Consider the following 27920-nt stretch of genomic DNA (forward strand, 5'->3'; position numbering starts at 1 on the left):
TGGGGGGGTCTCCGGAAAAGATCACCCATACTCAGAGGGGCACCAGGAAGTTCGGCCAAGAGGATACACACTCCAGTCAGGATGGGGATAAGGATATTGACGGATTACATCCAAGAGTTCAATTCCCCTGTGAAAAGGAAAAATGTAGAGCATTTCATAAAACAGGGGAAATTCAATATAATAATGTTCCAAGAGACCCATATTAAGGTACAGAACAAAAACAAGGTGAAGCTGAAAGGCTATAACCAAATAATACAGGCAAATGCACAAGAAAAGAAGGCAGGGGTGCTGATAGCCTTCAAAGATACAGTAAGCGCACAGATATTGCGTACAGAGGCAGACAAACAGGGAAGAAACATCTTTATGGCAGTGAAAATAGAGGCCCCCCCCATGACAATTGCATCGGTATACGCCCCCAACACGGGACAAGAGGGCTTTCTTAGGAACACGTTGGACAAATTGGAACGCTTCGCAGAGGTGGAAGTAGTGGTGGGAGGAGATCTCAACATTGCCTGGGACCCCATCATAGATAGATCAGGACCCCGACAGCAGGGACAAGGATCCCAATCAAAAGCGCTGAAACCGAAAATGAATAACCTAGCATTGAACGACGTCTGGCGACATCTATACCCAACACAAAATGGCTTCACACACCTTTCACACGTCCATGAAACAATGTCTAGGATAGACTATCTATGGGCCTCGATAGGCCTTCTGGGATAGATTCGACAGGCAGAGACAGGGTCCATCTCTCTCTCCGACCATGCCCCTTTGTGGGCAGAGGTAGACCTGGCGATCAGCCACACGGGGCTTTGGAAGTGGAGACTCCCAGAGGAAATTATACGGGATCCAGAATGCCTCGCGCTCAATAATCTCATAGAGGTAACAAAAGAGACCCAGTGGGAAGCCTTCAAGGCAGTGACTAAGGGATACTGTATAGCACTTAAAACACAAAGGGAGAGACAATATAGACTATGGGAATCAGAGGTAGAGGCGAGCATAAGCGCAATCCATAAGGAAATGCAGCAAGCACCCACATCCAAGCTAAAAAAAACATTGAGACATGTCCAGGGGCAGCTGGAATCCCTACACACCAAGAGAGCGGAGAGGGATCTACTAAACGAAAAATTGGTTTATTGTGAAGGCGAATAAAGCAGATAAACTCCTAGCAAGGCAATGTAGGGGGCAAAGACAAACACAGACAGTTAAGGTGCTCATAGATGAAGCAGGGCAAATAAAAACACAAACATCAGACATGAGGGATATATTTAAGCAATTTTATCAGAAATTATATTCCACAGACAGTCCCGACAAAGCCCAGCAAAATACGTACATAGACGGGGTCTCCCTTCCGACAATATCGGAGCAGGAAAAATGACAATTGGATGAGGATATTAAAGAGGAAGAGGTGATCAAGGCAATAGGGGATCTCCCTAGGAATAAAGCGCCAAGCCCAGATGGCTACACAGCATTATTCTATAAGGCGTACAAAGACATACTGGCCCCGGTTCTGACTGAACTATTTAATACGTTTAAAGATAAGGGGAATGTCACACAATCCATGATCGAGGCTAAAGTAGTGGTTTTCCACAAACAGGGGAAGGACCCGCAACTCCCCAGCTCGTACCGCCCGATAGCGCTAATTAATTTAGATGCAAAGTTGTATACCAAAATCCTGGCAAATAGGCTGGTGCAAATTCTCCCGAAAGTAATACATCAAGACCAGTTTGGGTTTGTCCCGAATAGACAGACACACAGTAATATCAGGAGAGTGCTACACCTTGTGGAAAAGATAGGAATTATACAAACCGAGCTATAGTGTTAGCGTTAGTGTCGGAGAAAGCATTTGACCGTGACGAATGGTCATTCCTCTTTGGTACTCTGTGGAAAATGAGGGTGGGGAAGCCATTTATGGATATGATAAAAGCAACTTACAACTCCCCAACTATATGCATAGCAGTGAACGGGGGCCTGTCCAACAAAGTACGAATAGAGAGGGGGACAAAGCAAGGGTGCCCGTTATCCCCCCTGCTGTATGCAATATTTTTGGAGCCGCTTCTGGCAAGGATAAGGTATAACCCAAATATCAGGGGTATAGAAATGCAGGGTTCCAACATAAAATCGCTGCATATGCGGACGATATGCTGGCGGTCTTGGGCGTCCCCGAAAAGTCACTCCAGGGCCTGATGCAGGAAATCGAGGCATTTGGAGCCGTCTCTGGGTTAAAAATCAATAGACAAAAATCAGAACTCTTGACATTGGCGGGGGACTCAACACACATTCAATCAGTAGCAACCACACTACAGCTAAAAATCGCTAAGGAAGGGGTCAAATACCTGGGGATCACGCTGACAGGGAAGATAGGAGACCCGTATGCAAATAACTACCCACAAATGCTAGAAAAAATTAAACGGGATCTAACGAGATGGAACCCACTATCAATTTCGTGGTGCGGTAGAATAACGGCGGTCAAGATGACAATTTTACCAAGACTTGTATACCTCTTTCAGGCCATACCGATTAGAATCCCCCCCTTCTTTAAATCCCTGACGAAACTAATCTCAGAATACATCTGGCAAAAAAAGGCTCCTAGAGTCTCAAGTGCGGTCTTGACAGCAGCAAGACGAGATGGAGGATGTGCCCTTTCACATTTCAAAAAGTATAACGAGGCAGCCCAATTGTGGGTATTGAAAGAATGGATCCCTGATAGCTCACATAATATGGGCTGCCCAGGATAGGGCGATAGCGACAACCCCCACTCGACACCTCCTATGGCTGGGAAAAAACCACAGACATCCCAATGTTCATATCAGTGAAATCATAAGAGCATCCGTAGGTGTCTGGGATAAAGCTATGAAGCAGGGGACCCTAACCATAGATCCAGCACCTTTTCTACCTTTATTTAAGAACCCAGAATTCCCACCTGGAATGGAAAAAGGGGCCTTTAAAAATGGGAGGAGGTGGGCTGTAAAATGGTCGGGGATATGTGTCAAGCTCAACAGATTAAATCATTCCAGGAGTGTAAAGAAGAGCTCAAATTAACAGCTAAAGACAGATATCAATATGAACAAATAATTCATTGGTTGAACACCCCTCGAATCAAAAAAGCAGCGACCAGGGAGTTTACACCATTCGAATCCTACATTATGAGCCACACCGGAGAGAAAAAGTTTCTCTTGAACACTTACAAGTTTATAAATGCCCCAGAGGAAGAAGTAAAATGGCAATATATCATAAGATTGGAGAAGACATTGCGGAGACCAATCCCAAAAGAACAATGGATCCAGGTATGGGGGGCAATACATAAACTTACGAGAACGATCCAAACAAGGGAAATGTGGATGAAAGTACTCGTACAGTGGCATTACACACCAGAAAGACTCAGCACAATGTATCACAACACTTCTAATATCTGCCGGAGGGAGTTGCGGAGGAAGGGGGGATTGGCGACATATATGGTGGCAGCACTACTGGACTGAAGTAAAAACACAAATGCAGGTGATGTTCCCAGGCATGGGGAACCAATGGGAAGAAGTGTGGCTGTGTGGCCTGTGGGACCCCAATAGACAAAATGGCTCTGTGACACAGAAAAGGAACTTTATGGGGCTTTTAGTAGGGGCATAGCTGGAAATAGCCGAACAGTAGAAGCAAAAACACCCCCCTTTGGCAATAGATTGGATATGAAGAGTTTGGTCGCACTTAGCAATGGAGCGCATGTCATATGTGATCCAAGGGGGATTTCAGAAATTCAGAAAAGACTGGGGCGGGGTATTGGAAATTCTCCAGGGAGATTATATGGAACAATGGTGCCCACATAATATAAGAATCCTGGACTTGTTCAGTTAAGCCAAGACGAAAGAGTGTGAAGAGCAGACGCCTGAGAGGGGGACTTTCCGGAAGAGGGTGGGGGGAGGGGGGAAGGGAGTTAAAGGATTAATGTTTTGTTAAGTTATTCAAGTAAAAATCAATAAAAATATGGTTAAAAAAAGAAATTCACAAAAAAAACATTAAAAAAATTGCAGTTTCACAATGACATGCCATGTCCCCCATAATGCCATTTTGTATTATGGGGGCCATTAATGGGAGCGCACAGAGTTAAGCTGGTTATAACTTCCCACATCTGCTGAATTTCAAGGATTTTGTTTAATTAAATCTGCTCAACTTAACTGCACCTTAATTAATGTTTTCCAGCGATACATAGATGCATAATGGGATGGGAAACGCCGGTACCATCCACTGATGCTACAACCAGTGGATTATTTTAGTTATTCTAACTAGAAGAGGAAAAAAACATAGTAGTGACATAGGGCCTCATTACACGGAAGGCGGTGATCCAGGGTGCTATTAGCACCCTGGACCATGCCGGTAAATTACCGGCACCGCCTTGGCGGTAAGGGGATTTACCGCCCCATCCCAAGGTCGGTGGGGCGGTAAATCCCCCTTCCGCCATTGCCCTTCCCCATTCCCATTTCTGCCCCATAGGGCTCTATGGGAATGGGGAAGGCGCTAATTACGGCACCGCAATTTTGCGGTGCCGTAATTAGCTCCGAGGTCCCTTAGCGGGTTGGTTTTTAACGCCTGCAAAAAGCAGGCGTTAGAGCACCAACCCGCTAAGGGACCTCGTAGTACGGCGGTAAAGGTTAACGGTCACCGTTGCCATTAACGGTGACCGTTAACCCTTACCGCCGTCCGTGTAATGAGGCCCATAGTCACATTCCATTTTCTCCAGCCACAGGTCCCATTCTGTAAATTCTTTCTACTGTGGATGCAATGGAGAAAAAAATAAAACAGAAAAGAATGAAAAACAACACAACTTTAATTTTCATATGGGGGTGTGAGTAATAATTCTGTATCTGCTTCTTTTTTTATTGTTTATCAGCTGAAATGCATCAACTTTACAATATTTTACAATAAGAATTATAAAAAACAGCAGAAAGAGAAGAATGACAGTTGTACACAGTTACAATTCATTAAAAAGGAATAAAAACGAGGAATGGAAAGTAAGGTAAAGTAGAATAAAACAAGGAAGAATCTCATACATCTTCAATTAATCAAATACTTAGACTTGGCATAATCAGATTTTTAAAAGGCTTGAAGCTGAATGATGAATAATGTATTTAAGTGTTGTGGACAATCCACACAGAATCATTTGCCACAACCTGTCAGGCGTTAAATCTTTAAATTCTCTTACAGCTGGTTTTAGATGTAGTGTACGCTTGTCACTTAAAACGCTGCATTCCGCCAGTAGATGTCGAAGAATCTCGGGTTGAGTCTTAACTTGGCAAAAGCGACAAAAATTGTCCCATGCAGGAATGATTTTGCGCTTGGCCAGCACTGCTCTCGTGGGCCATAGAAAATCAGATCTATGGCTCAGCGACGGAGATTTCATTAAATATGGTTCAGCGATGCTATATTTTTATGCACCCAGAAACTACCGTCAAAGTCACAATAAAATAGGCATTTTTCCCTTGTTCTAATCCAGTCCCATTGGAATAGCTTTGTTTGAACTCTACAAGGTTTCTGCATGAGATCCTCGATGGAAGCATCCGTATAAGCCAGTGCATTAATTGCTTCTTGGCGCCATTTGTAAGCAAATCTATCTCTAGACAGCAAAATGTGTTCAGAGCGGATTCCAATCAGCATGTTTGAGCCATTTGCTAAAAGACACTTCCTGCTGAAGGATATCAACTGTCACAAATAGCGCTCATACATAGATGTGAGGCCTAATTCATTCCTAATCCAAGCTATGTGAACGCACTTCGGCAGCCCTAAATGTGTTCCAGTACTTGGACATCTTACCAGAAACTTTCTGGACTGGCAGAGTCAATTGTTTCAGAACTATAAAGCATAATAGGGGTCACCTTTTGTCGAAAACATGTCAAAGCTGGTGAAATTTAAAATTTGCCATATTTATCTTGGATTATCATGGATTGAGAGATGGCCATAGCTAACCTAATACTCAATTTGGTCACCTGTGCTTCATTATTTGCGTCAGATATGATGACACCCAAAGATGTATATTGGTGTACGCACTTCAAAAGTTGATCTTGTATGACCCATCCGATGTTTTTATTCTTAATTCTTGTATTAGGATTGCATATCATGATTTTAGTTTTGTCCAAGTTAACTGACAATAAATTCTGGTGGACATAGTTCGAAAGTGCATTTAGTAGATTTTGAAGACCACAAGGGGTCTTAGACATAAGCACCTGGTCGTCGGCATCCAAAACCATTCCAGCTTTACTATATGCTAATTTAGGAGCATCTGTTATTATACCATTGAAAGCTTTACCAATGTCAGATATAAAAGAATTAAACAGAGCTCAGTCCTCTGTAGGTCTTAGAAGGCCTGCTATCAGCATCGATTAAGGTCAGTCTGACTTGTATACTAGTGTCACTGTGCAATGCGCGAACAAGTGCAATAATGTAAGGGGGGTACCCTTCATGAATCAGTTTTTTTCAAAAGAAGTTCTCGAGAAACCGAGTCAAAAGCAGCCCATAGGTCTACAAAAACAAGATACACTGGTTGCTTGATCAATTGATGATATTTTGTGATAGCCGTGATTGTTAGCAGGTTAACTGAAGTGCCTAGGCCTGCAATACACCCTGTCCGACAAGGATCTTGTTTGAAATGTGCCGACACACAGTTATTAAAATATCTAAGGATGAAACATGAAAAAATTCTTCCTAGGGGCATCTAAGAGGGCGATCGGCCTGTAGTTTGACAGAAAGGTGCGATCGCCTCTCGAACAAGTGATTGTTAAGGCCGTCTGTGCCGGGTGCCCTTAAACTGCTAGATTTCAATATATAATAAAGAACATCGTCTTCTCGTATCTGCAAACGATCAGGGCTCGGTAGCAAATAAGCTGTATTTGATACCACAGAGTCAGGATTTGCATACAGTGCGTTGTAATATGAAACCCATTCAGATTCTAGTACCCCATTAATTTGCACAGGTAGCTGTTTCAAATGATTTGCTATATTAAGCAAGGACCAGATCTCTGCTATGTTTTGGAACTCACAACCTTCAACATCGCTTCTCTATCTTGTTGCTAGAGACCGCCTCTATGAGACCTGATCCAATTTCTGTAATTGTTTTTAGTGATTGGATCATTTTAGGTTTCTCATGGTCCGGCAATAATAAAGCCAGGTTTTTTTGGTTTGTGAAACAAGGCTTTGCGTTGTTGAACTTTCTTGTTAAAATCATGTTTGGGGTAAAATAACTGCATTGATGTGCATGAGGGAAGTCTGAATAACTGCAGGGAGGAAAGATAGGATTCACCCGACCAATAAGTACCCACTGCGGTGTTCAACAGTTTAATGAGGAGATCTTGAAGAGACTGGGGATTCCATCTAAATCTAATCCTGGTATTGTTAACTATCAATGACGGCATGTATCATTGCTCTGGGGTCTTAGAGGTCAAAAGATTGAAAAGCCATCAAGCACTAAGCAACTCATGATCACTATGGGGCTGTTTTAGTACTTTTAACATGATTACTAAGTTTGAAGTATTTGAATCGACATACATGTTATCAATTATAGATTGACTAGAGCCTCTCTGCCAGGTGATTTGAGCAAGAATATCACCCGTAACTGAGCCATTAAGCACAAAAAGGTTACAGGTTTTCATTAATTTCATCCACCTAATGCATGAAGGATTTTGTTTAATGACACTTTTAGTCAGACAGTGTAGATGTAGATCGCCTGCCACAATGATATTTGCCACTTTTGGTGTCTGTGCAATCATGTTTAGTAGACTCTCAAAATCCCAAAAGAATGTTACATCGGCTAAAGCAGCAGGGTTACGATAAACATTAATAAGAGTGACTATACCTGTCAGATGTACTATTCTTACCAGCTGTAAGTATGAATTTGGTTCTGCCCATGAATACAATGTAAGACCCCTTCCAATTTTAACCGCAACAAATAGCCTGCAGAGGACCGGCCCACTGAACTACTTTTTGCTGGTGCTAAGGTAATGTCATAACCATTCCAGACTGGGGATGCTATGAGCCATGTTTCTTGCAGGGCTATTATGTCATACGTGGTTACGGTCATGGTGTCAGTTAACAAGTGTGAATAGCCGCAGGTGTTCCAGCTGGCAATGGAAAGAGTCAGGGGGTGAAACCCCAAAGGTAGTTATGAAGATGTCTGTACACTTTGAGGGCCAAGCGAGCCACTTGCATTTATATTAGATGTTAGACTGAAGGAGTGGGTCTTGTGCTCAGAATTATACAATTTCATCTGTGAAATGGGAGCCACTGAGGTGGTTGTATTATCAATGTTTGCGTTAATATGGTTAGAGCAAGGCATGGGTTCTACAGCCAAAAGAAACCCCAATGAAAAGAGTTGCCTTTGCGCTTGCCACAAAACGTTGCGTACCAAACTAGAGGACAACCACAATCTCACCACTGACAAGTTGTCATTCAAAAATTCGACCTGTATTATATCATTGGAAGAGATGTCTCTCAAACTGGTTATTTCATCAAAAATAGCAAATACACTTGTTCTATTCAAGTTGAAAGCAGAGAATGGTGCAGATCGACACGACAAAATGAAACAATGATAATTATTCAACTCTAAATTGTGTTTAGAAACATTTGCTCTGCCCGCATGACTCTCATGTTGCAGTAACATCTTCAACTCAGAGGACTTTTGATATAATACACCGGACTGTGATGTGCTAACCCATGGATCTAATGTCCGAATTGAAGAAGCAGTTTCTTGGTGAGAAACAGGGAGTCATTTTTTAAAACTCAAATATTCTTCGATAGATCTCTGAATTCCTGCCCTAACATCAATAAGGTAAGGGCAATGTTGTAATAAGGCGCAGTGTTATTGTCAATCATCACAGTTTTACAGGTTGCCACTGCCAAGGTAGACTTAGCTAAAGGCTCTAAGACGTGGAGTCATTACTCTTGTCAATGAAGAATTCGCTTACAGCCGCATTAGCTTTTTCTGTGTTTTGCGATGCTTCAATTACCATTATGAGGTCATCAATGGTGGATATTTTTGTGGCGAGTTCAATCGTTAGCTACTTGCGCAATGTTGTAATCTCGCTAGATTTATATACTTGACCGAACTGCATTGCTACATTCGAAACCAGGGGTCTTCAGGGATTGAATGCGCTGGACAAACTTTAACATTTGATCTAGAGCTAGCGGCCAGGCACTTTAATGTTTTAATTTTTTTGGCCTGGGTGCAATGCGTGGCGATTTTTTTTATTTTTGTATTCTCTAGATGGGAGTCAAAAAGGTTATAGACCTGCACGGGTTTAATACAACGAATGTGTCATTTACAATTTTGTTACCATGTGATGACATCTAATCATTGCTTTGGTCTATGGGGCGTATGATGGGGTTAAACGTCAGAGGACAGGCTTTAGACAGAGTATTTAGATTGCAAAAGCGTGCATGAGTTTGTGAGCAAAAGCCATTACCAGCCGCACAACACTCAGCCAACGCTTTGGAACCACTATTCAAGTCACTCACATGCATGTGTGCCACAATAAGATCAAGTTGCTTAGACTGCTGTCTGATTTTAGCGCCTAGTGTTTCAAACAATTTGATCAAAGTTGTGATGGTCGTAGTCATAGCATTCAAGGTAATTTCAATCAGAGAGTTGGCTTTCCAAGAAGACTCAGATATTACAGGAGTGACATGTAATGGACAAGAAACGTGAGCTCTTCGTGGCGTTGGCTGCGAAAAACACAACGATAAGTCAGCCGACACATTATACCAATCACCAAGCTTGTTTGACCAACGATTAAACTGCTATCAGCAGCAATCGTTTCCTTAGCTGTTAAAGAGAGAGAGTCGGGTGCTGCTTCATCAGTATGTGGAACTTCTCTGACATTTGGACTTTAATGATTTGAACTTATCTTCTATTGCTCCAGTTATCACAAGTGACAATGTCCATATGATTCGATAGAAGGACTGACACATGATGGTGTCTGTAGTTGTGTCACATGTGTATCTGGTTATGACGTTAAATCAATGACTGGTAAATCAGGTAACGGTAGTGGTACAACATTTTGAACAGTAGATAATATTTGTGTGTCTGAAATATCTACATTAATCACGGAAGAAATATTGGCTTCAGTAGAAACAATAGCAGGAGTACTATGTTCATTATTCAAGTTACCACCTACAGTCGGTATTAAGTTAGAGTCCATAGCCCACCGCAAGGTCCAAAACTCACGTATGTTTCCAGAACCAATTCTTTTCGCATTAGGCTGCAGTGGGCTCACTACTAATCCTCTTTTTGAGTACGATGGTAGGTGACGGCTTTTGCGGCGTGGCTTTTTAGAGGACAGAGGCACGAGTCATAAACCATCTGAGACAGCATTCCAGTCTTTGGGGTATAGCGCAAAGTTGACATTGAGTGGTCTCAAGTGGCCACAGTGGCGCAGCAGTATTGCTCAGTGTATTCCACTCAGTAAGACAGATGATGAAGCTCGGCAGCTAGCGTAAGTATTAAAGTTAGGCAAAGCATGCACGTCTTCTGGTCTCGTCGTTATAGGCACGCCCTTAGCAAATGAAGAAAAAAAAAGAGGCAATATATAATAAGGAGATAAAAAGCCACAAGGGAAAAATAAACAAATAAAAAGCAAAGTTATCCAAACAACTTGTAGCTAAAAGAAAAAAAAACAATTAAAATATGAAAAGGAAAAAGTCACGTTGCGCTGGTCAGCTGAACCAGCTTAACAGCGTAACATCGACTTTCAAAAGCGACTTGCTAGAAGCGCACGCGCTGAAGCACGTGGCAAGCCCCTTAGGAAGAATTGTGGGGAAATGGGGCGGAGTCACCTAAAGAGATTGATTATAGATGCTAAATATCTCATTTGTATCTAATAGTGTCATAAAGTCATAAATGAGTTTGTGGGAGTCCACAGTCCACTATAGTGCTTGCTGCATACCAAATCATGAAATACAATGGAAAGAAGCAGAAATTGAACGCTCTTGGGTAGAGTATCCCCAATGTAACAGCGACTTTCAAAAGCGACTTGCTAGAAGCGCGTGCAAATCTGTTAATTTGCAAGGGATATGGGCTGGTGGAGTGCTAGGAAGACAGCATATCTTAGACTTGCAGTGTGGGACAGCAGCCTAGAAAACACTGTATGCAGAAAATGTTTACAGTCGCGCAAGATCTCTATGTTAATAACCTTTCAATTAACAACCCCCCCACCTCCTCTGGTAAATTCACACATCAGGCACTTTCTTGCATTCGGGCTGGTCTCAACAGGATCCAAGGAGTACAAAAATAACTTTTCAAATAACACAAATCCAACAAAAACTATTTGTGTACTTGTAGGAACTCCATGTTCTTGAAAATGAACCGTGCAAGTACACTGTAGATGTAGATGTGGAGGTGCGAGATGGCTTTGTTTCCCGTTATGAACAATCGATGTGCAGCCACTTGTCCAGGTAATGCCTCATGTACCTACTCTTCTTTGCAAATGCACACTTGCTGATGTCTGCATTTGTGCAGGCAAATCGCTTGCTATGCATGAGAACTGCAACCAGAAAGGCTCACAAAATCTGCACCAGCCTTTTCAAGGGTGGCTTGCCCCAGAAATGACTATGGGCCCCACTGTATGAAGTAAATACATATAGACAATTTTCAGACATAAGCTTAAGTGTTTGTATATATTTATAATGCTGAGGCAGCTGAAAAGTTATTAACAAAGCAAGTCAATAAACAAATAGGTACATGCAAAAATGAACCAATGACACCACTTGATAACATTGTTTTAACATACCCCTACAAAAAGAGAGTTGTTTCATGGAAGCTAATTCCGAGGGGATATTTGGAAATGCAAATCAACTCTTTAATGTGAGGATTTTTCCAAGCAGTATCCAGGATAGGAGAGATGCGTATGGGGTCCTCTGGTGCAGGGCATATGGAGGATGGCATGCGTTGGCAGCAAGGAGATGTCTGAAGCACCTTTCGTTTGTTGCAATATTTTCTGATCATACAACCTTATTTGCATTAAGTTTACAGCTCTTTGATGTCTCATTTCTCAGGAAGTGATCACTGTAGAGGTTTCTTCATACCACTTCGCCCAGGCAAGGGAGACCAATGGCACAGATGATCCCTCATTATGGTCTTCCATTGATGGGCTAGATTCAGGTCAGCAGTTGGACAGGAAAACGTGGAAAATATAGATTTCAAGACACACAATTCGTTTTGCAACCAACAGTTGTCTGCAAGGGGCCGTCCAATTGGATCTTGTATTTCCGATGTCCTAGAAACAGAGCGAAAAGTGCATTGTTAGTATTTTCGTGTCTGAATGTTTACCATCCTTTTCATTTTCATGTTCTCTTTCATGGCCTAATATTTGCATTTGCCATCATTTCTTGGGTGTTCTTTATAAGGAAATGAATTGTTTTTTTAATATAAACTGGCTAGTCGTAAACTAGTAATATAGCATTATTTTAGCATAAAATGCTGAATCATTTTTGTAGATGGGATCAAATATTGGCATAGATATATCTTTTTTTTATAATTACTTATGTATTTGTGCATAGTTTAAAATAAACCTTTACAAACTCAAAATAATCACATCACATAGTTAATCACTCAAAAACAACTAAATTAAGAACCAGCATTTTAAAATACAATTCAACACATTTCCATAAAAACACTACCATTCATATCTACTACTTACACATGTACTTGTTTCTAAAGGAATGATCTGGAAACCTGCTCAAGCACCCTTCCGTGATCCCCACCCTTTTATGATCAATGCTTAGGTTGGTATACAGAGGAGACTTAACCAATGTTTCTCTTGTGGAGATCCAATCTCTCTGTCTGTTCATTTCCTTCACTTTCATAGGATTAGAGAGGAACATATCCAGGGTTATGTCCATTTTAAATAGCTGTGTACAATATTCACCAAACTCTCTCAGCAGATTTGCATAAAGCAGATGTGGAGGGGAGCTTAAACATATACCACAAAGTTAACTGTTTCCACCAGACTCTGCTCCTCAGAGACTGCAACCCTAGTTCATGGCGGACAACCGCTTTAGAAAAACTTTGTGGCATAAAGTAGAAGACTCTTCGCCAAATAACAGCTTCATAGCAATCACGTTCCTCCAATACCCATATTGGTAAAATCTCCAGACCATACCTGAATTTTGGGACCTCCATGCCAATATAAAATGTTAAAACCGGAAACATAGAAAATTTGCCAAATTTTGTGTCCACCTTAGCCATTCGCGTGGCAAGCATCACTGCCTTTTGCTTTAAAGTATTCTGATAAAATGTTTTAGAAGGATGTGCTAAAATTGGGTAACCTAAATACAACATATTTCCCTTAAAAGACAACCTACTTTCATTTACATGCCATATCAAATTATTTCTTTTGTCCCTTTTACTGAATTTCATGAACACCGTTTTGTTTGGGTTCATCCTTAGTCTGTTGTATTTATAAAAGAAAACAAAGGCATTAATTCATCTTTGCAGGCCTATTGGTGGGCAATCACACAGGGTAGAATTATCCGCATATGCCAACCATGGCAATCACAGTTCACCTATTTTAGCAGCTATAAAAGAGGCCTTTAACATGGATTCACCAACGTCAGCCATATACAGATTAAAAAGACAGGAGGCCAAAATGCACCCTTATCGGAGATCATTCCTTGTCGCAGTGGGTGTAGACATTGATGCAAGTAAGGCTTAAAAATGAGGGAGCAATGTTACTTCATGTATATGTATCAAAGGTTTTAGTAAGCCCATCGGTAGGCCCTATCTGTTTAGCTTGTCCCATAACAGGCTGCGGACAACCATATCAAAAGCCATAGATAGGTTGATTGACAAAGCATAAATCGGGCTTCCCTGCTATCCCCAGGCTAGTTTTTGTAAACAAGAGATTAGGTAGCCCACACAAACTTTTCCCACCTGCCTTCTAAATCTGGTTTGATATGTATCTGAGATGCCATTCTTCAAGCACCAATCCTCTATTTTCACCAGAATCAATGCAGCAAATATTTTGGAATCTGCATCTATTGGGTGATAGGTCGATAGTGACTAGCGGGCAATTTCTCACCCTTTTTATAGATGGGAATTACAAAAGCGGTCTTCCATGAGGCTGGAGCGGTCATAGTGTCCATGAGATCTTTCAATAAAATCAACACGTTGGCCCAAACCCCCAGGGTCTGTCTGAAGATTTTATTTGAAAGATTATTTGGCCCCCACCGCCCGAAAGGAACTAGCTTTAACAATCATTTTTTCAATATCTTCAATTGAAAAATCAAGGTACCATTTATCAGTGGCCAGAATTTCCCATCCGATGTCATCCTATTCCTATTTCCCATATAGTTGCCCAAAATGCTTCACCCACACCTCCTCAGATATGGGATTTAATTGCACTCCCACCTGATTTAACTTCACTGCATTGACCAGGGACCAAAAATGTGCCCTTTTTCTTCCAGTCATTATGGCCAACATAACCTCACCATCCTGTTGGTATACCTGATGCTGTTAGACTATCATACAGTTCTACAATTTTTGTTTTTCTTTCTAAATACACAGAATCCTTGTCTCCTCTTAAATCACGTATTGCCTTCTGTGAGAAACTTGACGGTGTCTCACTGGCTGGTCCCCGGGGGATCTGTCATCCAGATGGCCAGGACATGGCCATCGCTATTGGATCCAGTTCTTGGGGGTGAACCAGTGAGGGAGGATCACCTGTCTGGGGTGTCCTTGAGGAGTGGAAGTGAGACACAGACAGGCGAGATACGGTGTTCCCCTTCTTTGAACACCTTTTCTGCAGCCTACCACATAGGATACTCCAAAACAATGCCCCCCCTTTTCCGACACAAACACTTTCGCACAACACAAAAGACAACGGACTAACACCAGAGCCATTTATCTGACATGTCCCAACAGAAGGGTCAGGCAATGTCAGGCAAATGACCAGAATCACTCACACCTGACGCCCCTTTCCCATCCCCACTGGGATAAAAGGTGGAGCACGAGAGCACATGATGAGCCAGGCAGACCGCAAGACTTGAGAGCTGAGACAGCACGACAGTTCAAGAGGAGGAAAAATACAGTGAATTCCGAGAGGGTGACACGAGAGAAGTAACCTTACCCTTTCGTAGCGAGGCCAGTGAAACCTCCACAGACAGAAACATAAGACCGCAAACAAAGGCTGGCATGTGTTGCAGCAGATGTCGATGGTACACAAGACCCTCTTCCGTTGGTAACCAAGCCGGGGGGAGACGCTGGTCTCTGTGATACCAACCTTGAACTGCTTGGCTTTCTTCTCCTGTGAGTCATCACAGCCTTTGAGTCGAGGGGAGAGTCAATAAGTAACCGGGCTGTGTTGAACAAAAAGTATCAAACAGCTCATCTGAACTTTGAATGCATAAAGAGACTATTGAGAAAGTGGGGGAAAGCCTGCAACAGAGGTGTCCGGCACCACGTGGGCGCTCACGCAGAAAACTCTGGGCGATTACCCGAAGATAGAGACTACCATAACCAGATGGCCTTGGGAAGAGGCGAAGAGAGGTCAAAGTGGTCATATAGGGGTCTTGTAAAATCCTCGGTACCGTCAATAGCTTTCACAATCATCTGACGGTCAAAGACTAAGGGAGATGAATCCTGCATGGTGAAAAGTAGTGCATGAATAGTATGGTACAAAAGTTGGTGAGAGTGAACCTGGCAGAGGGAGGCAGACAGATGTTCGGGCTTTGCCCCTGGTTGCTTAAAAAGACCTTAAGATTCTTGAAAACAAGAAGCATTGGAAGACTAGGGGAAGTGAATTGTCTCCCTTGTCAGTTGGGTCTGAGCCCGGCCGAGGGGGACCCAGGGGTGAAGCCTTCACCCAAAGTATACGTGGAACACAACTTTTGTTTGTTTTGTTGAACACATCAGGCCCTCGAAGACAAGAGACTTTTTATTGAAGAGACTTCAACCATCGAAGAACTTGATAGCTGATGCCGGAGGGTGGGCTCGTGCTGGGAAAGCTCGAGTGTGTGCTGTTCTCAGGAGTTCCACCTTGGCCCGTGCTGAAAACAGGGCAGGGGGGGAGTACCCTGGAAATCACATCTTGACTTATTATTTGTGAACACTACGTTCTTTATTGAAACCCTATCACACAATCTTTCTGTAATTAGTTGTAAGCAATTGGCAATAGTTTTGTTTTTAGTATAGGCCTTATTATTTTGACACAACGCCACAAGCACTGCTTTATTTTTCACTTGATGGTCGACGCTTGCTCCCATCTTAGATTTATGTTTAGAATAGGCGTTTTTCCAACCTGCATACAGAATTCATGGTTCAATAAACACCCTTGAACTGTGATCACTTGTGTCTGTCTTTACTGTTGCCACAATGAGTTCCTTACACTTCTGACTTGCTTGTTTAAGGCCCTGAACATAAGAATATTACCTATGGGTATGAGATACCCCGAAACATTGGAGGCACAACTTTTATCTAAAGAGGCAATAGCCAGATGAATTTATAGCCCTAGTAGAATATTCACTCATCTTGGACTCATAGCAGCATTGTGCGAACCTGTGCTCTATAAACAAGTTAAATCTATTTATATTCCTAGCATGCCATTTTAGGCGATTGGGGTTGGCATTTACTTCCAGGGTGCTCATACCCTTCCTACGATTAAGCTCCAGGTTACCCCTAAATACAGCTGCCAACATACTATGGTTGCTTGTCTTATTGTCGAAGATCTCAATCTATAAGCAAGATGTTGTTTGAGTCTGTCTTTACAAAGCAATCTATCACTGAAGAGGAATTCCCCCTGTGCCATGATGGGTGGTCGTGCCAGTTTCCACCCAACAGTTCATTCAACATACTCAGACCCCAGTCCTCCATCATCCTATGCCATTGGGCACCCTGTATGTTTTTCCTTCTCCCCTCTTTTCCCCGTACCCAACCTTGCTAGTGTGGCCAGAATCTAAACCATCTGCACAGTCCGCATTTAGATCTCCGGCCACAATCACCTGGCCCCCTGGGAAGGATAGAAACCATTCCTCAAAAATAGCATACAGTGCATCCAAGGTCTCCAAGATGTACCTATTTATGGGAAGCCAATTTATATTCACCAAAAGTAAATGCAAATATACACCTTGCTCCGCTTTTTTTAACCCCACTGCCAACATCCCTTTCAACACCTCTGCTCGCTTGATAATTTGAAAACCTGTGTCACTGTGTACTGCCTCAATCAACCCCGAGGGGGCATCCGTCTTTCCTGGCTAGTGGGCTGAAAAGATATCACAAACCCATTCCTAACAGGGGGAAGGGGGACATTGCAATCATTTTTCTTCAAGAAGTATGGTTAAACTATGTACCTTTTTTAAAATCCTTGGCAGTCTGGGAACAAAGCAGAAAAGCCCCTCAAGTTCCATGTATGCATGTGAGGTTCTGTTTTACACAAAATATGCCGTTTTAAATGTTTAGCTCAGTAATGGATTCCCTCCGAGTGAGATCGAACCATCTCCAATCACCATCCTCTACCCGAGTTGTCACCCTTACATCCACAGGCCCCTCTTCCACAACCACCGTTCCCGACAAGCACTTTGAACTTCCGTTCCCACCCCTCTTCCCCCCTGATTATCCAACACCCCTAACCCCCTCTACGGGCAATCGGTCATAACCCAACTTTCCAAGGCAGGGAGCCTCCTTCAACACATCATAAGTTGGAAATTCCATCAACAATGGTCTAACACAATCTAACCTAGTGGAATTCACAAACTCAACCACTAGAGATATTGAATTCGTTATTAGGCAGAGTGCTGGTACTTCATTAAAGAGGGCCAGGACACGAGATCCATTATGTTTTCCCGGGCCCTCTCTATAAAACATATATTTCAACAGAAGATTTTGAACACCACTTTCATAGGTTTTGCGTACAGACCCCACCACCGGCCTTGACACTATAGCCGTTGTGGTATCTAAATGAGCCAGTGGTTTCTCACTCTGTGCATTTAGTAGTTGTGTTGGAGACAGGGCATCAATCCCAACCCCTGGTTTCATCCTTTCCTGCAAAACCTTTTCAAACTGTATCTCCCTGCCCGCCCCACCTCTGCCCCCCATTCTCGCCTGTTTTGGCACCTTTACGGAGAGGGTCCATAGGCAGGTGGAAATTACCACAGGGGGTTTCTTGCTCAGTATAGTTAGAGAATGTGTTTGGCACTGCACATTACACCTGGTACCTAAATCCGCCCTTTCTTGGGAGACCTTAAGCATCTTTGGTGCTCCCCCCACTGTTACCCGATGTTTCATATTGGGTGAATGCATTAGTCTGACTTTTCTTGCTCGCTAGCTTCTGTCCCATCTTAGGCTGGGTCTGCAAGCAAGATGATGGTTTAAACATATCGAATAAAGGAGGGCCCCTCCATTTGAGTTTGTTTGCCTTCCCTCCCTGCTTGACCCCATTATGTTTCATTGCCAAAGCCATCCTCTTCTAAACCCACTGTTTGATCATGTAACATAAGTGAAACATTTTCTTCCGACAATGTTTCCTCTGAGTTCAAGGTTTGCATATCCAGGAGCGTGTGTCCATTACTACAGGTAAGGCAACCTTCCGTAAGAACTTCCTTGAGGATTTCGCCATCTGTTTTTTGTTCTTCTTGTTAACATTGTTGTTCTGCTTTTTTGCTGATTTTTGCCCAGGTCTCACCAATTCTTTGTCCAATTTCTTTGATTTTTCTGTTGTTCTCGGCTGCTCCATACACATTTAAATACTTTCCAAGGTCTTCACCTCATTCTCTTAAAGGAAACCCCACTTCCGTCACAGGTTCGCCCCGCCTACCCGAGTCCAAGTCCCTTCTTTCCGGGTCTACCTTTAAGGTCATCTTTGCGGCTTTTTCTAAATTGATCATGCACAGGGAAATGCTGCTTGACTAGCCAGATTGTTCTCTAAGTTCCCCACACATATTCTCATATATTTCCAATGACAAAATGTAAGTCTGACCATGAGGGTAACCCACTAAATGACCACTCTTGGGCTCGGGAAGCTCTGGCACCACTCCCTTGTTCATTCTTAATGTATTCAAAACCTCCAACAGTGAGTTTCCGCCCTCCAAGAGCATTGGGGGAGTATTTAAAAGAGTGGGGCTCAAAGCTGTTAGTTGGATCCAGGAAGTTGGGGGAGTACCTGATTCAACTGTGGCAACAATCTGATTTTCAATAGTCTGCGGCAAGGTGCCCAAATCATCCCAAGGGGAGGTCAATACCTCAATAGTCTTACATCTAATGATCGTGGGAAAATGATCATTCACCCCTACCACCCTTGCCATTTTTTTACTCCCCTTTCCCTATACAGCTTGAATAGCTGCGTTCCCAGGGGAGGGAGGAGAGGCAGAGCAATTGCCAGACTGAGACTGTCTCTTCTTTGAATGAAAACCAATGGGGTAGTAATAATATTCTGCCATGTCTTTTTTCCTTAAATTATACGTCGTGCCTCTAAGAGCTCTATATTAAAGAGTACGGCTCAAACACCAAGTTGGTGCTTCTCTCACTCAAAACTCCTACGTTGGATGATAAGAATAATCCGCTGGTCAGTCACGATACACTGCAGCTCCCAAGGGCTGGGCCTCCTATTTCCAACCACCAAAAGGCCCTGCGCATTGTTCAGTCGATCCAAATACCAAATATTATAATCCGAATAAAGTCGTGTCTCCACTTATGTGGGAGGGCCTCACGGGTAGACACCGACTGAATAAAAAATCGTCAAGGTTCCTAACTTACATACATCTCTTAAATTGCTGCAGTGCCACTAGGTTTTGGAGTCACTCGAATCTGCCAAAAGAAACAGACGTGCATCAAATCCACTTCTAGTTAAAACTCTGTTTTTGGAGACCTGAGAAACATTAACTGTTTCAAGGAAATACCTGTTGATTCATTACTCCTGTCTCGGCTCATTCTGCCAGTCCCCTTTTCCCCCCGCTGCCTGCCAACTGCAATCACACTTTCTGGACAATTCCTGGACGCGCACACTGATGCACGTGCAGGGGATTTAAATAATGTCAGTTGAAGCTTGTTTCCACAGCAGCCTGGAGCTAAAACAGTGAGAACACACAGAACTCCAAAAATGTTCCCCAAACACTGCCGACTGCAATCACAATTTCCAGACACATCATGAATATAGCTAACAAAATGTTAATTTTAATTAACCTAAGTAACCCACAAAATCAATAGAAAGGTACATTACCTGTATGTATGAATGGATTCCCAGTGTGCAAACTGTGCATCGTAGCAGTAGAAAGAGCGGCTAGATACAATGGTGTTGGAGTGGAGGTATGAATTAAAGTGATTGTTCTGAGTCTTACGATCAATGTTGTTTTTTGAAAAGTAGATCCTTCAATTAATTGTTGATATACACAAAGGAGGGCACCATCCCGATGTCCACTGGTATGTTTTTCAATAGTGCCTACCACGGGATGCCCTGCTATTTTGTATTCTTTTTCTTGCATTTCTTATTTTCCAGTCTGGTGATAACATGGCTTCTTCTGCTGTGTTGTGTTGGTACTTTTGTTTAGAAGAGAAATGCTGAGCATTTCGGTGCTGCACCTATCCTTGTGGGTGGGTCGAGACCTATATGTAGTTGGATATTTTTCCCCTTTAAAGGAATAGGTGCTATATCGTGATTGTAGACCCTAGTTAGTTGACACCATCCCATACGATAGGTTACTTGGCCTTGTTTGTTCTCGGTAGAAGGTTTCTCCCGTTTGTGGCACATTTTGAAAAACTCTGTTTAGAGAGACACTGTGCTATAGAAGTAAACCGAGGTGATGACGCCCAGTGTGAGAAACTGGAGAGCATTTTCCCTGCTAGACCTCGGGAAACCGTTATTCAGGTGGCCAGGGACGGCTGGCGCTCTCAGATCACAAACCTGGGGGTGGACAAGCGAGGGAGGATCACCTGGATGGGGAAACCCAGGGTTATGCTTGGGGGATTTCCCCAGGTGAGATGCCGTATTACACCGGAGAAAGGGATGAGGAAGACGAGGTTCCCGAAGCTTTTATAGGCTGTATTAACTCGACCTCCCTTCCATTTGATAAACTTCCTTTTCAAGAATCCATCATCGCCCCTGTCTCTGATGAATTAATTACTCACCCTGCTGCATTCAGAAACCATCTTCCTCTGAATGCTCGGTTTTCTGTTCCGTATCAGAATACTCCCAATCATTCTTCTTCCTGTCCCTCTGATTATTATTCTCTGCACTCTCAACCTGTTCAGATAGAATACTACCATTCCCACAATCCCCCTTGTTTATTTCGCGATGCCACTTATTCCCATTTATCCCACAAACCCTACCAATCCTGTCCCTCTGATTGTCACTTTCTAAATTCAGAGTCGAAATTGACGATTACACTTCCCATCATCCCCTATGTTCTGTTCTACATCCCCGTCATTCTAGTCCATCACACAAACCTTCCCTATCCTGTCCCGTAGGATACTCTGACATTCCAACTCCCCCACCCACTTTTCCGACACAAATACTTTTTTAGTGGACTAAAGAAAAACCAGTTTACCTGACTTGTCCCGACACAAGGGTCAGGCAATTGACTTAGATTGATCACACACACACACACACACACACACACACACACACACACACACACACACACACCCACCCACCCCCACCCCCACCCCGCCGTACAGGGATAAAAGGTGCAGCAAGAGAGCGCAGTACGAGCAAGGCGAGCGCAGCTGTCAGCACAGCGAGACGGCTCCCATGCAGCAGTTCAAGAGAAGGAGAAAGCAGGGATCGAGAGGGTGCGAGGAGTGACCTTGCCCTTTTCGTCCCAGACCCGCAGAGCCTTTGTGGAAGAGAGCCTAAGACTGCGAACAATAGCACAAGTGTCGGTACACGAGGCAAACCTATGCCGATAAGAAGGAGCGAGGGAAGCTCCCGCGCCCATGGTACCGGCCTTGACTCCAGAGAGGCAACAGCCAAGCGTTTCATCACAGCCTGTGAGTCAAGGGGAGAGCCAATGAGAACTGGGCTGTGTTGAGTGAGAATCGCGAAGTAGCACCTTTTGAGCTAAAGCTGATGAACTTTGAATGAACTGTAAGAAGTGTGAAGGGGAGACCAGCGGAAGAGGGAAACCGGCACCACATGGGTGCTAACTCATGAGACTCTGTCGAGCCCCAAATGAGAAAAACTACAGGTACCAGAAGGGCATAGGAGGGCCGGCGAAATAGGTCAAAGTGGTCATACAGAGGGTCAAGCAAAATCCCTCTACAATCGAAAGACTTTGATCAACAAGCACTGTGAAAGAAAGGGAAGGGAATCCCACCAATATTTGACAATTGTGAACATGAAGTAGAGAGGGGTCCCGGGTCTGAATGAGGGAGATCCAGAGGTGAAGCCATCACCCAAAAGTGCATAATTAAAGAATTGTGGCATATTTTGAAATACGATATGAGAAGGGTCAGCACCCAAAAGAGGGGGACCCAGGGATGAAGTCATCACCCAATGTGAAACTGTGATAATTAATTGAGAAGGGTCAGTGCCCAGAAGAGAGGGGGGCCCAGAAGAGAGGGGGGCCGAGGGAAAGCAAAATTTCATTTGCTAAAGGAACTATTGTTTTTGGTCAGCAGAGAGGCTCCCACACTTTTGCAAATGTTAGAAAGCTTGGGGTTTTACCCTAGGTTAGTAAGGGTAATACATATGCTGACCTCGTGATGTCTGTGCCTAGAGTGACAGTTCTACAGCTACAACTCACTGACACTCAATAAGGTATGGTTCATGATCACTGAAGGGGCGCTCACATTTTTTGACAAATGATCAAGCCTCCATACTTGTTGCTCAACCAATAATGAATGCCCAAGCTTTGCTTGTAACGTAACAATCTAATGTAGTAGGACAGTCAATGAGGGTGTGTGTGGTTTTTGGGATGCACCGGCTTCCTAATAAGGATCAGCGGGATATGGTTGAAGCAGTTGAGTGTCTGAAATGACCTGGCATTCCCCATATAGAATGGCTTTGAGCTGGAGTAGTCATTCCTTTGCAAGGCCAGTTAGAACCAAACTATTGACATGCCCTCCAATGTGAAAAGACCTATTTTTAAAGGTCTCATACGAAAAAGACTGATTTCCAAAGACCAACTTTATTTTGCTCACACAACCAGCATTGTAAATCATTTTGAAAGGCTTTGTTTAGAAAGGCTGTGTTTGTTTACTTAGCCCCCCATTGCTCCTCCCAGCCTCTCCCGCACCGTCTCCCACAGGATTACCTCAAAATTGTTTTTTCCCCAACCCCCTCTCTCGCATCCACCCCCTCCCTCCCCTCCCAAAACGACTCCAAACGAAAACACACTTCCCCATTCTCCTGCTACTCTGCTTCCGGGTCCTGGTGAGCCTGTCAACCTCTGCACGCACTCGTGTGCGGCAGGGTCGTGACAGTTCGATTTAGAAAGACTGCACTGTGCGGTCACAGAGCAGTCTTTCTAAATAGATTTTTTTTGCAGTAGGTCATAAGTGAAGTTACCTTTTTTATTTTCCCAATAGTACCACATCCTGTACCACAGTGTGCAGGGCCCACTTTGGAATTACCTTTTTTATATTATGCAAAATGCCCATTTAGTGTAGGGGTCCTTTCCCAATGTTTTGGATATGAAGAATCTGGTGCTGCTTACTGTCTAGAATAAATCTCAGTGTTTTGGCACATTCTACTATTTGGGCATCCACTCTCTCGTGGAGAGACAGAATTCAACCAAATGTAGAGGGGTAAGGGTCATGTCAAAACCAATTGAAATGCAACTATTTGACGGGTTGGGTTTTTGGTGGTGAATAGACAGCCAGGTTTGAATTTGATATTGATAGTTTGAGGTTACAAGTACTTTTCAGTGGGCTCATCTCGATGTAGAACTCAGCACTTTCTGCAAATGAATACATTGTGGCCTCCTTTACGAACATGTTGCTGAGAGACTCCATGTTGATGTTAAATAAAGCACAGGAGTGATGTGAACCATGGGGCACTATGTATGGCTGGTGGACCGGTTGTGAAATTAAGTGTTCAATTGTTAGTCTCTGAACACTCTTGCAGAAAATAAGTGAACCATACGAGCACTTTAACATTAAGGCCCAAACATGGTTCTAACATATCCAAGATACTTTTATGGTCTGCATTTTGGAATACTAGAGATTGAAGAAACCTGCCTCACATAATTCTCGACCAAAGTCGAAAATGTGCCGTACATTGTGTATGACCTGTCTCACTGCTACAGTATGCTCTGGTTGTGTGCCTCTTTGCAAGTTGTTTTCATTGATGCACCTATTTGCCCCTGTGCGTCAGCACAGCTTTCAACAATTTTTTCTGAGGGTGGATTGCCTTCTTTCTAGCCGTGTGTTTCATGTTAATTGTCAATGGAGAGTCTCTATTACAAATAAACACAAACTCTGCTAGAAATGATTCAATGATTGTGGCAAAATTTCAGGAGCTCTGAATGTGTTGTTTGACATTGCCTCCCTAATGAGTAATTTTATATTCTCTTGTTCTGCTTCATTGATTTTTAGACAGTAAGTACTCCATCTTATCCTAATCATGGTACTTAAGAGTTGAGTTGAGTCTGACCTGCTTAAGAGGCATGGAGGTGTTTCTAGTGTGAGGGGTCAGAAATGTGAGGTGGACAACTCTTGGATGATTTCTCAAAATATGCCATTTTATTAAATCATAAATGTTATCAAACGCCTCACTATCCCTACTCTGGCGAGGATTTCCCTGCATATTAAAATTAAAGGAAAACACTCTAACACAGGATATCTGGCCCTCACACATCAAATGAATAAAGAAATATATGGCAACTCATAGTAACATCAACAATGATAGTCACAGTCTCTCTTGGTAACTTGGGCGAATTCCCCTTCCCCGGGTTTCAACGTGAATTCAGATCCAATGTTCAACAAAAGGAAAATAAGGAAATCTTTGTTTGTAACACAGTCTCACTTCAGTTGTTGGCTCCTTAAATGTCAAAGTAAAGTTCTGTTAACCAAAGTTCAAAGAACAGAAAAGCTTTTCTTCTTGGTGAAACACAGATTTTCCACTTCTTCAACACAGCATCAATGTTATTCCGAGCCACAATGCTTTGCCGCAGCTTCCAGTTGTCCAAGAAGAAATACTACAGTTCTCTGTTAGGTTTAAGTAAATACAACTTCTATAAATGTTAATGAATTACAGTTCTTGGTTAAAACTAAGTATGTCTTCCTTTATAAGATTATGGGCCTCATTATGAGACAGGCGGTAGCCGTGCCGGTATAAACGGCATGGCTGCTGCCGGAGTAATTGTTTTCTCCAGCGCCTGGCAATGTGGACTCAATGGGGCAATACAGCCCCAGTGGTCCCGGTAATTCCCCATTGGCGGGCGCCAGAAAATATTACTCCCCATTCCCATTTGAGTCCCATTGGACTCAATGGGAATGGGCAGGATGGATGCACCGGCACCATTCATAAATGGTGGCGGTGCATCCGTGAAGATCTGCGAGCGGGTGACGTTTCACCTGCCAGGTCAGACCTGGCGGGCTGAAAGGCACCCGCTCGCAGACCTCTGACTATGCCAGTCCGTTGTTACCAGACCGGCACACTTGTATTGAGGCCCTATGTGTCACTGTTTATATCTTTGTCAGGATGACTTCACAGCCCTTCTACTTCCACTTCAGCAACTGCTACTCTCAACTTTGAGTAAGTTCTACAAGGGTTCACCATGAGGGTCTACTCCTCTGCCTAGTAGTACTCCAACTTAAGTTGTGCTGATGAAGTATCAAATCTACTGACAACCAAATACACCACCACAGCTTCAACACTTTGGGACTTTAAACAGTGTTCAAATATAACAATATTCACTTGCTGGAGTTTCAACACCTTCAAGTAAGCAATGCACTCTTCCTCGGAATACACATTTTCCAGAGGGGCAGCCTCTTTGCCACTCTTGTCTGTCTGCAGCAATGACAACCCAAAATTGCCTATGGACCCACTTCTTTCTTCTTCCTGTTGGCTTTGGCAGTGTAGGTTGAATCCACTTCAAAGAACAATGATAATTAGCAAGCTTTCTGTAGTGTCTTTAACAATTACCTGCGTGCCACTCCGGTGTGAATGTTTGTGTTAAAATTTAGAGTGTGTGTGATAAGGAATGGTGTGTGACGTGTTGGAATGAGTGAGAGTGCACTCGTGAGAAGGACGGTTGATGGTGGATGGCAGAGGGAGCACAGGTGGTTGGCTAGAGGTTTAAAGGAGAAAAAACTAGACCTCTGGCTCTGTGTGTTTCTAGACCCAGTACTATACTTCCCTTCCCCAACCTTACCTTTATCCCCCTTTCTACTGTTAGCCAGGATGATTACCCAGAAGCTTTGTTGCCATTCTCTTGACTTCAGGTAATGCGTGCAGTCTTTTCTTAGACAGTGCTGATGTTTTATTTGGCCTACATAATGCTTATACCCTTCTTTGGCTCTGGTACAGGATTATTTAAAGCTTAATTGGGAAAACACGTGGTTCACTCTTGGCTTGGGCAATGCTTGCTCTTTCCAACTTGTACTAACAATGTTCAAACACTGCACTTCGAGTGTTTGAATCTTTACTGACGCAGTTAAACGTTTCTGAGGTTACTCTGCCTGCTGAGATATTTTTTAGGCACACAAGACCCTTTCTGTGTTTTTACAAGTTTTAAATTCAACAAACGAATTTCACTGTGTTGCTTCCTTACACGAGTCAAATAAATAATCTATGCTGATACGCGAGTGCTACAATTCAAGTGTTTCATTATTAGGTAATCAACGATCAACTTAAGATCACCTTCGCTCATACGCAAGTGTTTATATTTCTGGATACTGTTGCTGGCAGTGTCCATGCAAGGAATTAGAATGCCCAGTCAGACTCACCGGTTTCTGTATTCCTTCCTTTGTGGGCTGCACAACTTGTACGGCTTCTTGCTTCACTTGGGACCCACGCCCTTCCTCACTGAAGGCATCTACGGTTCAGCCACACAATTTACAATTGCTCCTGAGACCCTGGGCTGCACAGCAACTTCTGACCACGGTCTTCAACATGCTTCCTGCTGTGCAATTGCTGCAAATAGGCTCTCATGGGGAAAGGCAGTCTTCCTTCACGCCTCCCGCTGCACAGCCAGTGCACATCAGAGTTTGGGGGAACAGAATCCTCACAGAACAAGCAGGTGAAAGTTGCTGCATAAGAGTCCCGGCGTCCCTTCAGTTCTCCCATTTCTACCTGGATTGCCAACACTGTGCTTTTTCCCTCCTGCTACTGCAAGGTGACTCCTCAGCCCTTTTCCTTGACCCAGTACTTACAGGATTATGGGACTTGTAGTACATGCCAACAAACCTAGACTGTTTTGACGTCTTCTGTTTGGCAAAGAGCCATTAAAAGTGTGGGGTTACAGGAAAAGTTAAACAGGGGGGTTCACAGTCTTCCTGGCCTGTTTCCCACCATGTGATCCTCCCGCAGAATACCACCCCCAAGGTAACGATCAGGAAGCATCTGCCCTTCCCTGGTCACATAAGGGTCCCAGGCCAGGTTCTGGGGGCAGGAGGGGATCATCACACTAGGCAAACCTAAACAAGAACGCCAAAAGCTTCCCTCACTCTTAGCTATAGCCTCATCCACTTTATTCAAACATATTTCCAACCCATACGAGATAGCAGGTACACATTTCTGAATATACAATATGTGAATCCGATCAATGGGAAACCTCCAACCCTCCGATCCATACCTCTTAGCAAGACACCCAACCTAATTTCTTTTTTTGCTCTTTTTTTCAATTATCTTCTCTTTACAGGTGTTATACATCTCCATGCCTAAAGATTTTATTTGTTGGTAAGAATCATAATTTTCGATTTATCTGAATTTATAATTTGTCGTTTTTCCGCATAATTATACAATTGATTTAATGGCTCTATGAAGGACCAGTGGGGTATGATCAAACAGCACCACATC

General features: G+C 43.3%; 1 protein-coding gene across 1 annotated transcript in view; it reads right to left on the bottom strand.

The window, feature by feature from the left end:
• Positions 1–4798: 4798 nt before the first annotated feature.
• NRG4 (neuregulin 4) overlaps positions 4799–27920 on the bottom strand; it is a 447381-nt gene continuing 424259 nt past the window's right edge. Inside the window, exon 7 of the mRNA XM_069625412.1 lies at positions 4799–12248. Within this exon, the coding sequence (XP_069481513.1) occupies positions 12035–12248 (214 nt within the window). The 3' untranslated portion in view covers positions 4799–12034. The remainder of the gene's footprint in view (positions 12249–27920) is intronic.

This window comes from Ambystoma mexicanum, chromosome 11, assembly GCF_040938575.1.
Source record: "Ambystoma mexicanum isolate Mex_15411 chromosome 11, UKY_AmexF1_1, whole genome shotgun sequence".
NCBI lineage: Eukaryota > Metazoa > Chordata > Amphibia > Caudata > Ambystomatidae > Ambystoma > Ambystoma mexicanum.